The sequence below is a fragment of the Phyllostomus discolor genome, chromosome 13, assembly GCF_004126475.2.
Source record: "Phyllostomus discolor isolate MPI-MPIP mPhyDis1 chromosome 13, mPhyDis1.pri.v3, whole genome shotgun sequence".
NCBI classification, from domain to species: Eukaryota; Metazoa; Chordata; class Mammalia; order Chiroptera; family Phyllostomidae; genus Phyllostomus; species Phyllostomus discolor.
Genome location: NC_040915.2, coordinates 53,711,525 through 53,728,487, shown reverse-complemented (window position 1 = coordinate 53,728,487; position 16,963 = coordinate 53,711,525). Strand labels below are relative to the sequence as shown.

General features: G+C 48.2%; 1 protein-coding gene across 2 annotated transcripts in view; it reads right to left on the bottom strand.

The window, feature by feature from the left end:
- The window catches only part of GRK3 (G protein-coupled receptor kinase 3), a 114,366-nt gene that overhangs the window by 83,761 nt on the left and 13,642 nt on the right, over nt 1-16,963 (bottom strand). The window contains exon 2 of one of the 2 annotated variants that reach the window (XM_028527900.2): nt 7,002-7,078. In XM_028527900.2, coding sequence (XP_028383701.1) covers nt 7,002-7,078 — 77 coding nt within the window. Of the gene's footprint in view, nt 1-7,001; nt 7,081-16,963 lie in introns of those variants that run through there. The other variant, XM_036014533.1, reaches the window with a different exon arrangement.

Genomic DNA, 16,963 nt, shown 5'->3' with positions numbered 1-16,963 from the left:
TGGGACTCTCGCAGAGTGATGGTGAGAAAGTAAACCACCACAGCCACTTTGGAAAGCGACTAGTCACTTTCGAAGAAGTTAACCGTGAATTTACCACACAACCCCACAAGTCCCACTCCTAGTTATATACTCGAGAGAATGAAAACATGCATGTACACGCTTGCACACGAAGGTGCACAGCAACGTCGCTCGTCACAGACACAAAGTGAGGGTAAACCAAGTGTCCATCAACCAGTGACTGGATTAAGAAATGGGGTCTGAGCCCTGGCTGGCGTAGCTCAGTGGATTGAGCACAGGCTGCGAACCAAAGTGTCGTAGGTTCGATTCCCAGCGAGCACACATGCCTGGGTTGCAGGCCATGACCCCGAGCAACCGCACATTGATGTTTCTCTCTCTCTCTCTTTCTATCTCCCTCCCTCCCTCCCTTCCCTCTCTTAAATAAATAAATAAATAAATAAAATCTAAAAAAAAAAAAGAAATGGGGTCTGTCCGCATAACAGAGCATTACTCAGGAGCAAGAGAATGAAGCACTGGTTACAGCTGTGGCGTGAACCTCCGAAACCTTGCGCTGAGTTCAAGAAGCCGGTTGCAAGAGACCGCAGTCTACACGCGGTGAGACTCCATGCACAGGGAAGGCTCAGAAAAGGACCGTCACTGAGAAGACTGAGAGCAGGTTCCTGGCTTCCGGGAGCTGGGATGGAATCGGGGGTGAGGACAGAAGGGCACGGGGGTCTCTTTCGGGCTCGGAAGTGGTTTACAATCGGAGTGTGGAGACGGTTGCAATGTTACAATTTACTAAAACTCATCAAAGTATAACTCACAGAATTATAACTTACAGTGAGTGACTTTTATGGCATGTAATATCATACCTCAATAAAGCTGTTGTTTTTAAAAGTGAAAACTGCACAAGTTTTGTTTGGACCAAAATCATGGTTTAGACACAAATATTATTTCATGCCAGTTCAAAAAGACTAATCCTGAACCTCTGGGGTGAGCTCTGCAGCCAGTGGTATAAAGCGACATGTCTCCCGTGGCAGCACGTGATGTGCTATTACATTAACTGTGATGTTCTTCATGCAGGAGATTAACATTTGCATAACTCATGAGTTAAGTGTCTATTTTGGAGTCTCTTCATAATCAGGAACATCCTCCTCTAATAGGAGAGGGTACGCAGACAGAGGAGCTAAACAGATTGTCGACAGACAGATGGAATTTATCAAATGCCATGTTCCTTGCTTGCATACGATGAAACTGTCATTTCCATATATATTATAGGAGAAAATTGTAACAAAATTATCTTAGCCATTACTGACAAATCCATTTTACTGTCTATTCAATACCCAGCACCCCTTTAAAACTATTCTTTCAATGAGCCAAAGCAAGAACACTGTTTCATTATCCAAGTATGTAAATTTTACTGACAGCAAATTAGGAACCAACTTAATTAATACACATTAAGACATATAATTTCTGTGTAAGAACGAGGAGGATAAAAGCAGCCCTTTTATTCTGAAAATTGGCAATTAAAAACAAAGAATTAAGCATCTATCCTGCTGCATTAGTTTTCCACGTATTAAATCACCACACACTCAGTGACTTCTAAACGACACCCTTTCTTTATCGCCGCGTCCAGCTGGGCTCCTTCGGTTTCTCTGCATAGGGTCTCCCGAGGCCAAGGGCAAGGTGTTGGCAAGCTGGGTCCTTATCCAGAGCTTCGGGGAAGAAGCTGCTCCCAAACTCATTCAGGTTGTTGGCAGAGTTCAGCTCCTATGACTGTAAGGCTGAGGCCCCTGTTTCCCCGTGCCTGTCAGCAAGGGACCGCTCTCGGCTCCCGGAAGTCACCCCCGCATTGCTTCCCCTGGGCTCCCCTCCACCTGCGAAGCCCGTGCGTGTGCCGGGATCTCTTCTGCCACCCGCCTGCGGGAACTCTCTGCTGGAGGGAGGAGATGAAGCCCGCCCAGGCCACACCCACCGTTACAGCTGCGAAGTCACTGGGAGCAGTAATGCCAGGGGGCGACGGTCACTGGGGTCATCTTAGAATTCTTCCAACCACACCTGCCTTCCCCGTATGCACTAAATTTAAAAGCAACCCAACAGTTTTACTTTATGAGTCCGAGAAACAAATGTGGAAGGAAGAGCATGATTAGAAAACTCACCCTTTTGCAACTCCCTAATAACTGTTTTAGACACAGATCATCAGTGAAAAAGGAATAAACGGCAGATGACAGCTTCATGCGGAACCTGAGAGCTCAGCACACCTGAGCTCACTTACAGACAGGGCCAGAGTGACACCTCTGTGTCGTGTCCCTCCTGCTGGAAAGTACACGGCCCCACCTGTGAAGGACTCTCGCCAAAAAGGTCAAACCTAAATATAACCAAGCTGCCAGAGCTCACGCTCCGTCCACGGGAAACGGAGGACATGCAGGTGTGAGCTGAACGATGTCACGAAGCAGCAAACAGAAAAACCCAGAGCGTAAAAGGACCTACGACACAAGCGGCCCAGTCTCTTCCCTCAGTCACTTCTCTGTGGGGGGAGGGGTGCCTGCTGTTGATTAAAAGAGGCATTATTAATGATAACAGTACGAGAATAATATTTGGATCCTGCTGATTCAAACCAACCAGGAAAAAGGCATTTTAATCAAAAAGTGGACTATAAAAACTCAGTGTTAGAGTGTACTAAGAACCACCACGAATTTTCATTGGTTGGGACAGAGGAAGGCCTTGAGGTGGCGTGAGGAAACACGCACATTTTTTAGAGCTGCACACAGGGCTGAGAGGCCACGCGGACTTCACTAACCGCTTCCGAGTGTTTCAGCAACCACAGAAGGAGGGGACGAGCAACGCAAGTGGAGCAAAACGGTGGAAAATACTGACCCCGGGGGATGATACATGTTTGGGGGTTTGTTACTCTAGTCCTCCTCTGTGTATGACGAAAATCTTGACAATAAACTATTTCATTTGCGAGCTTTCACCCACTGGGCAGCTGCCGAGAACAAACCCTTGAGTGGAGGGCCTTGCACACATTCCCTGCTGCACCCTCACAGCAGCCTCCTGCAGCAGCTGCATCACGTCCCTGCGTTTACAGATAAGAAAACCCATGAAACGACCAGCAGTCCGGGGGCGGCCGACAGGTCTGCCCATCACCCAGTCTCCCAGCACAGCCTCAGAGGCCCAGAAAACGGAAGGTCCCTGTGTTTTTCATTTCACTAAACATTTTTACAAGCTGGCTAGAGCTCCGGTTGGAAGGCGCCCCCCCCCACTCCCCCGGAGTTCTGCGCTACCCATCGGCAGGGGGCATATGGGTGGGGAGGGAAGTGAGAAAAGGAGCTGATGGGCGAGGAGATGGGGAGTGAGACAGAAACAAGAGAGCCACAGAGTAGGAGTGGCTCTCCTTAAGGAGTGGTTACTCCTTAAACCACAGGAGTAACTCGGAAATCAACACGCTGGCCACAGGAGGAGATGGTCCCGGTCAGGGGCAGACGGTATGTGGGGGCCTGTGGGGGCCGGGGAGGGGAGTCGAAGGGAGGACGCAGGTGCTGAAACAGGGCTCCAGGCCTAGGGAGTGAGAGCGCTTCTCTCCCAGCTCGGTCCTTCTTCCCCTCCTCCCCAGTCCCCAACGCTGGCCAGAACAGGAGCGTGCCACAGAGCAGCAGGGGGAGGGCCCAGGCAGACAAGCGCTGGACACATTAAATATGCAGCCATGTCAAAATGGAGCTAGAGGTTTCTGTTGGGCCATTCACCTCGACCCCCCTCCCCACCCCACCTCACCCCACCCCCATCGGTCACTGTTCTTCTCTCTGAGCTTCCAAGTGTACACTCAGCTCCTCCTGGCCAGCTCCAAGCTCACAAATTGGAAGGAAGGGAAGAAGGAATTATTTATTTAAACAGTGTTTTAATTTTTTAACAGCTGAGTTGAGATGAAATTCACAGACCATCAAGGTCCTGTGAAGGGGGTCTTGGGGAAGAATCGGTGTGGCTGAAACTAAAGTTCAAGGCCACATTAATGCCACTAGCCCTCAGAACAAAGGTTCCTGCCGTCTGTCAGGTGAAGCTTTAACCAAAACAACAGACAGGTCGTGTCTGGGGGTGGGGGGCCGCATGTGTGTTGGGGGGACGGCAGACAGAAAAGGGGTCACAGAAGGGGGAGCAAGGGGCAGCGAACACAAGGGAGAAAGAATCCTCCACGTGTCTCAGAAAGTGGGGTGAGAGCGGCGTGGGGGGTGGGGGGGCAGGCCTGTCACCACCCACCAGGACATCTGCATCACAGGGACCCACCTGCACACGGGCAGGCTGGAAATCCCTTCCGCTCCCAGCAGCATCATCCGCGGTAGCTGAGAAGTGGAAACAAGCCAGACGCCCAGCAGTGAGTGAACGGACAGACAGAACGCGGCATGCCCACACGCTGGAACAGTGTCGAGCATAAAAGGCGATGAAGCCCTAACTCCTGCTCCACACGCCACGGGGGAGCCTCCCAACCATGATGCCGAGCGCTCGGTGCCAACGGCCACACGCTGGAGGATTCCACTCCCTCAGAACGTCCCACACAGGCCAAGCCGCTGGGGCAGAAGCTGCTCAGCGCTCAGCAGTCTCCAGGGCCTGGGGGAGGGGGAGGCCGGGGAGACACTGCCGGCGGGCACGGCGTTTCTCCGGAGGGGGCTGCGGACGCTCCAGAACGAGAGCGTGGTTGGCGGCCACTGTGCAGCTCTGCAAGCACACTGAAAAAGCCACTGACTGCACGCGGTGGGCCAAGTGCACACTACGTCAGCGATATCTGAGTATCGTCTTTAACTAAGAATGTTATTAAAAATGTTTATAATACAAATAAAGTTTAAGAATGTGTTTACATTCTTTTACTCTAAAACTCTTTCATTTTAATGAACAAGCCATTTCGTTTCTCCCTTTCCTCTCAAAGATACAGTGCTTCTCTCTTGTTGCCATGACAGTTTCTTTCTTTCTTTCTTTGTTTATTTAGGTCCAAGTTCAGAGGCGGAGGAGAGCGTTTCCATACCGATGACAATAAACCAAACACCATGAAAACGATGAGAAGCAGCAATAAAAAAAATGAGATGAAAGCCACAGCCTTTGAACCAAGCCCTGAAGGTGAGGACGACACAGCTCTGCTCTCTGTGAAGGGCCGTGAGCTTCCCACACACTGTCCTCGGAGCACAGAAAGGCTGCCCTTTGCCCGGATCACGCAACTCACCTTCCCACCCCATTTCACAGGTTTTCAAAGAAGCGAGGTCTACTGAAGGTCACCATGAGAGACTGGCTAATTTCTGCAGAGTAAGTACAAATTGGTGTATAAAAACCCAAAGACTTTCTGCCCTGGTTTCTGCTTTACTGGACCAAAAAAGAACATCATAACTCTTTCAGAAAATAAACCTATCCAGTTCTTACCAGGTGACCTTCTGCAGCACATTTTATGTTCATTCTTTCCTTCCCAAGACAAGTTATCAGAGCAGAGAACTGTGAACCAAGACAAGTCACTTTGACCCAAGTCCACACCTTCTCACCTGTGTGTGGAGGGGCACTCTGAATTATATCTAAGAAGAGTCAATGTCGCCCTGGCTGGTGTGGCTCAGTGGACTGAGTGCTGGCCTGAGAACCAAAGGGTTGCCGGTTCCATTCCCAGCCAGGGCACATGCCTGGGGTGCAGGCCAGGTCTCCATTAGGGGGCGCATGAGAGGCAACCACATACTGATGTTTCTCTCCCTCTCTTCCTCCCTCCCTTCCCCTCTCTCTGAAAATAAATAAAATCTAAAAAAAAAAGTCTGTGTCCGAGGGGTCAGTCTGTGTTTATGAGTCATGGGAACAGAACAGAATGCAGAATTAAGAGTTCCAGGAAACTGCAGTAAGGCCTTAATTTCTTGAAATTAATTTCTTCTAGTAGTACAATAATTAAAAAACGGAGACTCAGCTCCTCGGCAAACCTGGTCTGAACAACCGTGGGAGGCACACAAGGTGCAGAGAATGGAAAGGGGCACCCACTCTCTCTCTTCCGCTCTGCAGATTTCAGGTAAAGACCCCGGAAGGACCCGCCTACCACACCACCACGGGCAGATCAGCAACGCCGCCGGCTGGCAGGCCAGATGACGAGTCCATCCCGGCTGAGAATAAAACATCACTCTGGAAATTTCTGCACAGCACGAACTGATTTTGGGAAGTGGAGGGAAAAGGGATGTGGACTGCAGCGCCTCCCTAAACTGGCCGACCGTGCGTCACCTCCAAACAATCCGCGGGCCTTTCAGAAGGCACGTGAGGACAGAGCTCATTTCCTCATTGGCCCTGAAACTCCTCCACTTGGAAGCAACTGTTCAGTCCCAGTGTCCCCGGGCGCTAGCAGTGGGAGCCACAGCGCACAACCACACCACCGTACGTCTGCACGCGCCAGGGCCAGCATCAGCCACGGCCGGGCACCGCCGAGAGAGGCGGGTCCTTGGCCTCTGTGTAAACAACAGGGGGAGTCCTGGTGACCTGCTGGGCACAGACTCTGAGTGGGGCCACAGGATACACCTAACTGATGTGGAACCGACAAGGACGAACGGCATACGAAACCCATAACCCACGAAAACTGCCGAGATCGAGTAACCCAGCGGCACACCGTGGGAGGAGACCGCCGAGACTGGGGTAACTAACGTCTGTGAAGGCCCAGGCCCACTCCCTGTGATCCCAGAACGTGCCGGAGCCCCGAGAGAGGCTGGGGGTCCCAGAGGTACGTCCAAACAGAGAGAGCTTATTTCCGGTTACCAGGTCCCCGGTTTTGGCAACCTCCCGAACTTCCTTAACTCAAGCTAGTCAGTTTCCCACTAGTTTACTCACAAGACACATTACTAAGAATACAAGTCACCATTAAGTACCCGACTGATTACATGAAACTTCCTCCGTTCCCAGCTGGAAGGAGCAAGTGTGTAAAGCATCGGGGCTGCAGGTATACACTCCCACAGGGTCCCTCGGTGCCGCTACTGAAGTTACAGTGCGCTAAAAGAATAAGCAGGACTTACCGATTTTCTGATTGAAAATCTTGTCAAAGGTTATTTCATTCCTCTCCGCCAGATACTTCTGCATCACGCTCCGGATACTAGAAGAGAAGAGTGACACGGTTTTAACCATTACAGCCTGTACCACGTGCAGCCACTGCCAGACGGGAAACTCAAGCTGTCTGTTGTATGTCGAGGATGCCAGCTTGACGAGAGACGCTCTTACGGATGCCCTCAACTGCTCGGAAGGCGGGCTCGCCCAGGAGCTGGGCACATCGCAGCGCCAGCCGTGACCCTCTCCTGCGCCTCAGGGCCGACCTGACGTGCCGGCTCACCTCCAGAAAAGAACTCACGGATGTGGGGACTGTGCATCACTGACAGCTGACAGCACGGCTTTCCTAAACATGCACAAGCATGCACACGCACACGCGGAAAAATCTGCTCCTCGATCAATGAGCTTCTCAAAATAAAAGCTAAAGTTCTCTGGATATATATGATTAATATTTTTAAAAATTGTATTTGTGCACACCAACAAAAAAACTACATAATCAGAAGAATGCCTTCACTTTCAATAAAATAAAAAACATCAAATGCCTTCAAAATATCTGAACTTTATAGGGAAAATTACAAATTGTATTAGAGACATCAATGAAGATCTTAGTAAGTAAAAAGATACACCACAGTTGGGACCAAAAAGATTTAATATTGTAAAAATCCAAAGACTACCCAAATTTATCTATAAAATCAATTCGGTCCCCCACCAATACCCCAACAGGGTTTTTCACGAAACACAGAAACAGAGAAGCTCTTTATAAAATGTACACAAAACGGGCTCATGAATAGCCAAAGCATTTCCGAAGAAAGTGGGTGACGATGATAGGGCTTGTTACGAGGCTAAAAGGATTAAGACGGGATAAACAAATTGATCGGTGAAACGGAACAGACAGCACATAAACCGAGCCACACACCCATGGAACTCGGATATGTCACAGAAGTAGCAAGGCAGAAAAATGGGGAAGGGGGGATATTCAGTAAGCGAACCCCAAAAGTGATTATCCAAATAGAAAGTGTACAAATTGAATCTCCATCATTCATTGATGGACAGCAACTTGGCATTGCTTTTTTTTTAACTTTTTAGAACAAACTAATACAGGTATACTTTACATATAACTAAAAGTATATTTAAGTGCACCATTAAATGAGTTTTCACATGTAACTACTATCCTGACCAAGATCTCAAATATTTCTATCACCCCAAAAGGTGCCTCTTTGCAATCGATCTCCTCACACTGTAAGATCCAGGCAACTACCAATCTCCTGTTCATACAGGTTACTTGCTCCAGTTTGAGCATGTTATACGAATAAAACCCTACAACGCCTTGTCTTTTCTGTGCAGCTGCTTTCACTTGGAGGAAGCAAGCTGCACCCATATCAGTGAATGCAAAAGCGTTTAGTGTTTTTGCACTGCTGAGCAGTGCATCATTGTATCCCGCCGTTTGTTCACCCACTCATCTGTGGACAGACGCACGGGCTGTTGTCGGTTTGGGGCTACCGTGGACAAAGCTGCTTTAAACACTTGTGTGTGAGTCTCTCCTCACGGGCACGTGTTTTCATTTGTCGTTGGTAAACATCTGAAAGTGAAATTGTTGGCCATATGGTAAACTATACTTAACATCGTGAGAAAGTGCTCAGCTCCATTCCAGACTGACTGCACACTGCGGTCACATTGCCACCGCCGACGGGTGACGTTCCCGTGGCCCCTGCCGAGACGTCGGCTGTCAGTCTCTCTGGTTTGAGCGACTCTTGTTGGGTGTGCAGTGGCATCTTACATGGGCCTTACATGGGCCCTAGTGAGAAATGATGCTGAAAATGTTTGCACACGATTATCGGAATGAGTTTCTCTTCCTTTGTGAGGTGTGTTGTGAAATCTTTTGCCTATCTTTTCACTGAGTGGTTTGTATTAATGGAGTCAGTTGTAAAATTTCCTTATATAGCCTGGACACAAGTCCTGTGTCAGCTTATGAGATAATAGTATTTTCTCCCAGTCCACATGCTGCGTCTTCCTTTTCTCCATAAAATCCTCCTAAGGCGAGCAGTATTAGTTGGTGAGTTCCAGCTTACTGAATTCTTTTTCTGGTGGGCAGTCTGTGCTGAGAAATCTTTCAGGTCCCCCGGTCCTGAAGATTTCAACCTGCATTTTCCTTTAGAAATGTTCAAGTTTCAGCTTTGGTGTTGAGGTCTAAGATCCAATTTTTGCGTATGATTACAAGGTAAGATGGAGGTTCTTTTTCTCCGTATAACATAATACCAAGTTGCTCTGGTATCCCTGTTGAAAACACTACCCCTTCTTCAATGAGTTACCCCTGCGTCCGTGCAGACTCCACCCACACGCGTGTAGGTCTGTCCTTGCACTGCCCTGCGGCACTGATCGACATTTCTGTCCCCGCACAGATGCTGTCTTGTCCTGAGCGTTACAGGTCTGTAGTAAATCTTGGAACCAGGTGACCCAAGGCTTCCATCTTTGTCTTACTGCTTTTGTTTGTTTTGTTTTTTCTGGGGTGTTTTTTTCTCTCTCTCCCCTAGGCTCTTTGCGTTTCCATGTAAGTTTTTTAAGTCACTATGAAAATTTCTTCCCAGAAAAAGCTTGCTGGGGCTTAATTGGGATTGTGTTGAATCTATAAATCAATTTTGGGGGAATTAACCTCTTAATAATATTGCATATATAATCCATAAATATGACATATTTCTCCATTTATCTGGGTCTCCTTTAATTCCTCTCATCAGTATCTTATAGCTTTTGATATAGAAGTCTTGTCCTTTTCTCGTAATAATTTTCTCTGGTTTGGGATCAGGATAACGTGATTCATGAAGTGATATGGGAATTATTCCTTTCTCCTTTATTTCCTGAAAGAGTGGGTGTAACATTCTATTAATTCTTCCTTAAATGTTGAATAGAACTCATCAGTGAAGCCATTTGAGCCTAGAATTTTCTTTGTGGGAAGGTTTTAAATTAAAATTCCCACTTCTTCATAGACACAGGGTTATTAATATTTTCTATTGCCTCTCATATTAGCATTGACATCTTGTGTCTTTTATGGAATGTGTCCATTTCATCTGACTTGTCAAATGGACTTCCGAGTAACTAAGGTGAGTAACAGCAGCCGATCTGAGAGAACGAGAACACAGTATCTGATTACAAAGGGGCGGGAGCCACAAGAGCAAATGCCGGGGTAGGATGTGGACAGTACAGTTTAAAACATGTGCATTTGGTCTTTGTCCCAGTTCTAGGCACAGAGCTCCTAAAACCCTTGCAGTAAGAGTGTCTATTCTCAAGGAGCGCTTTCCAACCGTACATGACTTTATGCTAATGAGGTGACTCCTGGGCCCTTTGACAGCTTCCTGATAGGGCTGGCTGCCAGAGGAAGCCACCAACCACCAACCAACCATGTGATTAGAGGCCTGGGACTTGCAGCTGCACCACTAGACTCCTGGGAAGCTAGAGATAGAGTTCAATTACCAATAGCCAATGATTTAATCAATCATGCTTACAAAATGAAACTTCGACGAAAACTCTAGAACGATGCAGTTTGGATGACAGCTTCCGTGTTGGTGAACCCACGGGTGTGCTGGGAGGGGGTGCTCCTGGATAGGACATGGGAGCTGTGGGCTCCCTCCCCACCAAGCTGGCCCTGGGTAATGACCACTTTCCAGTTCCAGAGCTGTACCCTTCACAGTAACACAAATCCTAAGCATAACACTTTCTGGAGTTCTATGAGATGTGGTAGTGAAATACCACACCCAAGGGGAAGGTCACAGGAACCTCGGGTTGGTGGTCAGCCAGGCAGTAAAAAGCAGGTGAGCTGAGGCCCCCATCTGCAGTCGGTCTATGAAACGGGCCAGTCTCGTGGGACTGAGCCCTCACCCTAGGGGGTCCATGACGACTCTGAGTTGTTAGCGTCAGAATTGTTTTGACTTCAAGGACACCCAGGTGGTGACAGAGAACTGAAAATTGTTGGGAGAAGACATAATGCATGTGTCTCAGACCTTAATTTGGGTCATGGCTTCACAGGGGTAGACAAAACTTACCCAGGTGTATACTTGAAATATTGCCGTTTATTTTATGTTAATTATACCTCCAAAGCTGCTTTTTAAAAATTATACCACAAGGATGCAATCAGCAAAATCCTAGGTGTGGGAAACTCTACACAACAGACAACCTGGTTTCCTTAACAAAAGACGTCAAGAGGAAAAAGGATGGATGAGGAACCTACCTATGGTTCAAAGAAGACTTAAAAGAAATAACCACCATCAGGCATCGTGTATAGACCTCAGTTCAAACTCAAGTAAAAAAATAATCGTGTAAAAATTGAAGAAATGTAAATACAGATGGAATATTTAATATTTAGGAAGCATTACCTTTTCAGCAGCAATAGTATATTATCGCGTTTTGATGTTTTAAAAGTTATCTTTTAGGAAAGCAAGCAGAAATATCTACAGATGAAAGAACACATTGTGTCTGGGTGTGTTTCAAAATAACCCAAGGGAACTAGGAGGTGTGGATGCACCAGAACTGGTAATGTGTCGGTAACTGACAAAGCCCCCTCCCGGCCCATGGCGACATCAATTTCCATTATATTATTCTCTCATTGCAGAAGTTTTTTAAAAATTCAAATTCTGGCCTCCCGATTCCTGGATTATTACTCTATATACCTCCTCATCAAATAACACACACACACACACACTACATGTATTGATAATACCTTATATATTGATTAGAAGCCTAATTTTTTTTTAAAATTTAGTATCAACTGGCTGAAGATACATCGACCCTACCTACCACGACCTGTTGGGGTCCTGCTGTAGAAGCACAAGGCCAGTACAGTAAATGTTGCATCGTGACTTTTAAAGCTCTTCTGCTGCTACGGTGGTTGAGAGACCAGCCGCCGGGTACCTCTGCTCTGCACTCGCCCAAGAACGGGCGAGCTCTGCGGTGCCTCCGAGCCTGACTACTTACTAGCAGAGAAACCGCCGTATGTGTGACCCAGCTAGACGTCTCCCGCTATTAAAAGCCTCGACATTCTATGCGAGGTTTAATTCTGCTCTACTGTTATGTCCAAAGAAAAACGCAGTTAAACAGACAGTTCAGATAATGTAAACTTAGCACCGGGGAAAGGCAGCGGTGCCTCCCTGGGACAGTTGTGAAGACCGAGCAGGCGGGTGCGAGGAGGGCTTTGCCGGCGCCAGTCGGTGCCACCGCTGACCACCTGGAAACCCGACGGGCAGATTGTTCTGAGAGATAAGATGATGAGGCAGTCACATCAAGACTCAACTCCCCCCAAAGGAAATTGCTTTCTCTCCTGTGGAGTAACTAAACGTTGTCCACCAACCATGAAAGACCCAAAGCAGAGCTCCCTTATCTGGAGTCACAGTAAAAGTGTTACCACCAGGTTCAAAGCCACCCAGCTCTGCCGGATGACTCGGAAGGGGTCTGTAAAAGTTTCTGGCACAATTTAACGCCCGTGCTTTTCCAGTTTCCTCCGTTCACCAGATCTCTGGCAGAAAGTCTTGCATATAATTTACATACCATTAGGCAATTCCGCATGAGACCATTTACATTCAGAAGATCACAATCCAATTAAGCTAAATGTGACTCCTTTTGAGTTTTTTCCTACAATGCTTTGACAATCCACATCATGTTTTTAATGTCTTTTTCTTGGCAATGTATTACCTGATACTGAAGTCATGTAACAGACTCGCAGCTCCCCGGACTAAAAGGCCCATCATCATATCCAAAACTCATCCCCGAATGGGTGCGATCTGAAGGGTGAACACATGCATGGGGCCATCAGTTCACCTCATCAAAGCCTGTAAAGATCTACGCAGTCCCTTCGAATTGGTTACAATAATCACTTTAGGATCCACTCCTTCTTACCAAAATACTTCCGAATGGACAGCAGTACATAAGCAGCTCTGCCCTACTGCTGGGCTGTTCTGGAGTGAAATTAGGCCCCAGGGACTGGGAGACCACAGGCAGGGCAAGTCCAAAGAGCCTGGTGCTCGCTCTTCGCTTCCAAGAGCCATTTTTAACGCAATTATCTCACTGAAGAGACATCGAGGGCCTCTCTCTGGCCCATGGTCCAAACTCCTTAGCACGTTACAGGGAGCACTTCCAAAGGGGCCCCGACCCAACCATCGCCACATCCGGCCGCTGTCTGGCTCTCACAGAGCAGCCACACCGGATCTGTTTTCCCTGTCCTATTATCCTGTAAACCTCGGTCCCTCTGATGCTTTTCTTCACCTGAAAACCTCCCATGCCTCCCAGGATCCTCGCTGTGGTCCTCACTTCAGTTCCCACTGCATGTCTGATGGCCCTGCTGCATCATGTCCCACAATGCACTGTTAAAATACTTTGCATAATAAATGATACATATATATATATAAGTAAATGCACAGTAAATATATATTATGTACACATATAACCCGGAGCCCTGGGGCAAATGCAGTCCCATTGGTCAACAGCGTTTCTGCTCAGGGAACACAGACTACAGCAAAGTGAAGAAAGAAGGCCCGAGATTCTGAACAAAATATTTCCTTTCAGTACGAAGTTGCTCAGAATGAAGATCTTCCAGAAGCCATCTGCACAGTCTTCCCCTTGACAGGGAAGTATTTCCTTTCTAAGGGCAGAAAACCATGTTGGTGTGCGGTACTGGGGTGTACCTGGACTGATAAACATCTGAAACCTGGGAAAAAACCACTGACTCATTCCTTCTTTCAGAACACGCGCGGCAGCCTTCCCCGGGGCCAGGCGCTGTGTGCAGTGGGGCCCACCGCGTCCCCACCCTGACGGCGCCCGTGTCCGGGGGGGGGCCGAAGCACAGTCAGCAGGAAGCCCCAACGTGATGTGACAAGTAGGTCTCCACAGGGACAGGGACAGGGGCTTCTGACCCCGTTCAATACGACCGGACTGCAGGACCCAAGGGGCAAAGACGAAGTGCCAGAGAAAGCGTGGGACCACCCGGGAAGGGTAAGTCACGTTGGCCAGCACCAACTAACTGAATGAAATGGACAAAGGGCAACAGAAACTTAAAAAAAAAAATACCCAGAGAAAAAGGCCGGACCACAAGTAGTCTACGGCTTTGCACTCACTTATTTCCACCTCTCTGAGAATACGCAAATTATCGCCCACAAGACTAACACCCAGCTTTTCGTGGCTTATTTACAGCAAACGTCTCCCTTCCGAGGACTGACAGGTGGCATGTCCTTCCTACAAGTGGCAAATTGCTGACTTGTTGGATGCAAATAGGCCTCCTGCCCCCACTCCTTCCTGAGACGACGTGAACCAGGGCAGACCGCAGTAAACAGGTACCGTCGAGGCGAACAGATTTGCACACCGAGATGCGCTCCACGTGAGACCATCCGGTGTAATTTCTCTACGACTTGTTGTTTTAATTCGATGGATGCCCTTTGGCACACGAGAACGTTTAGCTTGTGCCACAGGCCCATCAGCCTTCCCCTTTACGATCTGCAGGTCTGGGTTGCCTGGGAGAGCCCTTTGTTACTCCAGAGCACTAAAACGATATTCTCACATCTTTCTGTTTTTAATATTTTCATGATTATCCCATTAAACACTCTGTGAACCCCAGGCAACCTGAGTGAGGATCCGAGTGAGAATTTTAAAGAACCTGACGAGCTGATCCTCATTCATCTGCAGGAGAAAAATGGGCAAAGGTACCTATTACCATTTTTAAAAAGGAAAACAGTGGCGATCTCTCCAAATGTAAAGCATTGCTATGAATTTATTTTTAAAGATGTTATTTATTTATTTTTAGGAGAAGGGAGGGAGAAAGAGAGGGAGAGGAACAACAGTGTGTGGTTGCCTCTCAAGTGCCCCCTACTGGAGACCTGGCCTGCAACCCAGGCATGTGCCCTGACTGGGAATTGAACCGCCGACCCTTTGCTTCCCAGGCCAGCATTCAATCCACTGAGCCACACCAGCCAGGGCTAGCATTTAACTTAAAACAGTGTGGCGTTGGTTCGGGCACTGACACTTAAGTGGCCCAGCGTGCAAAGTCATGTATATGTCTATTGACATTCAACTATGCAATGTAATTTGGTTTATGTATGAAGGGGGCATTCTGAGTCATTCTGGGGGCATTTGGTGGGGAAAGCAGGGTGTGTGGCCCCGCTGGACCCTGACCCGGGCCACCTCAGATTTCCAGGTTCCCTTGGAGAGACCCGGCCTCTTCCCGACAGCGAGTCTTCCCATCCAGGACTGCCCCACGGCTCCGCACGGGTGCCCGATTTCTCTGACTCCTCTTCCCGAAGTTTTGTTGCTCTTCATACTGGCCTACTTGGTCATCAGTCAGTGAGCCCTGGTTTAGAGCAACACACTAAAAGACACTTATTTTAAAGTGATAATTTTAAAATGTTTTGACAAATTAATATTCAAATAATTAAAAAGCAGAAAGCCAGCCCTGGCTGGCATAGCTCAGTGGATTGAGCATGGGCTCGGAACCAAAGTGTCCCAGGTTCAATTCCCAGCCAGGGTACATTCCTGGGTTGCAGGCCATAACCCCCAGCACCCGCACATTGATGTTTCTCTCTCTCTCTCTCTCTCTCTCTCTCTCTATCTCCCTCCCTTCCCTCTCTAAAAAACAAATAAATAAATAAAATCTTAAAAAAAAAAAAAGGCAGAAAGCCGCTCAAGTGATTTTAACGAGAGGCACGCTGCACCGTTTCATTAGGCGTGGCAAGCACACTTAGGCGGCAGGTCATCTCACACAGCACGGGTTATTCTTTCCCTGCTTCATCTAAACGTTGGAGTTATGATTTAATAGCTGCTTGTCACTGAATAAAGTTCAGTGAGGTTGTTTGTACTCAGAGTGAACGGACATGATTTTCTGAAGTTTCAGTCTGACTATGTGCTCCCTCTCCTACAGCCTCCCTGCATCTTTCTCTTCTCGGCCTTCTCTGAGGCGTTGCTGGGGCCGGAGGTTACAAATCTGTCTACGCTGCGTGCATGAGTCAAGGCTCTTTGGCTGCCCATGAAAACTCTACCCACCTCTCTGCATCGGTGCCAGGAAGCTTGGTGTTGAGTCACCTGATGCAGTCTCCAAAAAGCACATCGTCCTCCCTCCTGTCTGAGTGACAGTCTGTCTTGCATCTGTGCACGGAGCTCTCACAGGAAGCTGTGTCCTAGGTCACGGGTGCTCTCACACGGGACATGGGGACGCCTCAGGTTTCCGTCAGCCCCGCAAGAACACAGTTGTGGTCCTCACACCCACGCATCTGCTCTACTGTTTTTAAAAACTGTTGCAAGAACTTTCAAACACGCAGTGGAGTACAGTGAACCTCCATAACTGTCACTCGACACGTGTTATCAAGATTATAGTCTGCTGCTTTTGTCCGCCCCGCCATGCTCCCCCGTTTTTTAAAGCATTTTAAAGCAAACCCCAGACCACATGTCTTTTTACCTTTACTACTTTCGTTTGCATTTCTGAAAGTTAGGGGCATTCTCCTTACAGAAGCACAACCCACTGTCCCTCCCACCCCCACCTGGAAATAATAACAGTAACTCCTGAAGATCTAACACGCAGTTCCTATGCAAATTCCACGATTCTCTCATTTTGTACAGTTGGTGGGTTTGATCAGAATTGAATGAAGATCGTACATTTGTTTGAATGTTATGCCCCTTAATCCTGTTTTCATCTGGAGCCCATGAAAACTCTACCCAGGTGGAGTAGAGTTTTTCCATCCCCACCACCCACCTTCCATCCCCGCACCAGTGACTCGGGGAGGAAACCAAGCCAGCGGTCCCGGGGGGTGGCTCCATCCTGGGTGTACCTGCCTGCTTCCTCCTTTGCTCCTACCCCCAAGTTTCCTGAAAGCTGACAGGGACCTCTCGAGACCTGACTCTGGCCCAGTCCCCCTTCTGAGGGCAGGGATGCTCACCACGTGGCCTTGGTACTTCACGCCGCCTCACCTAC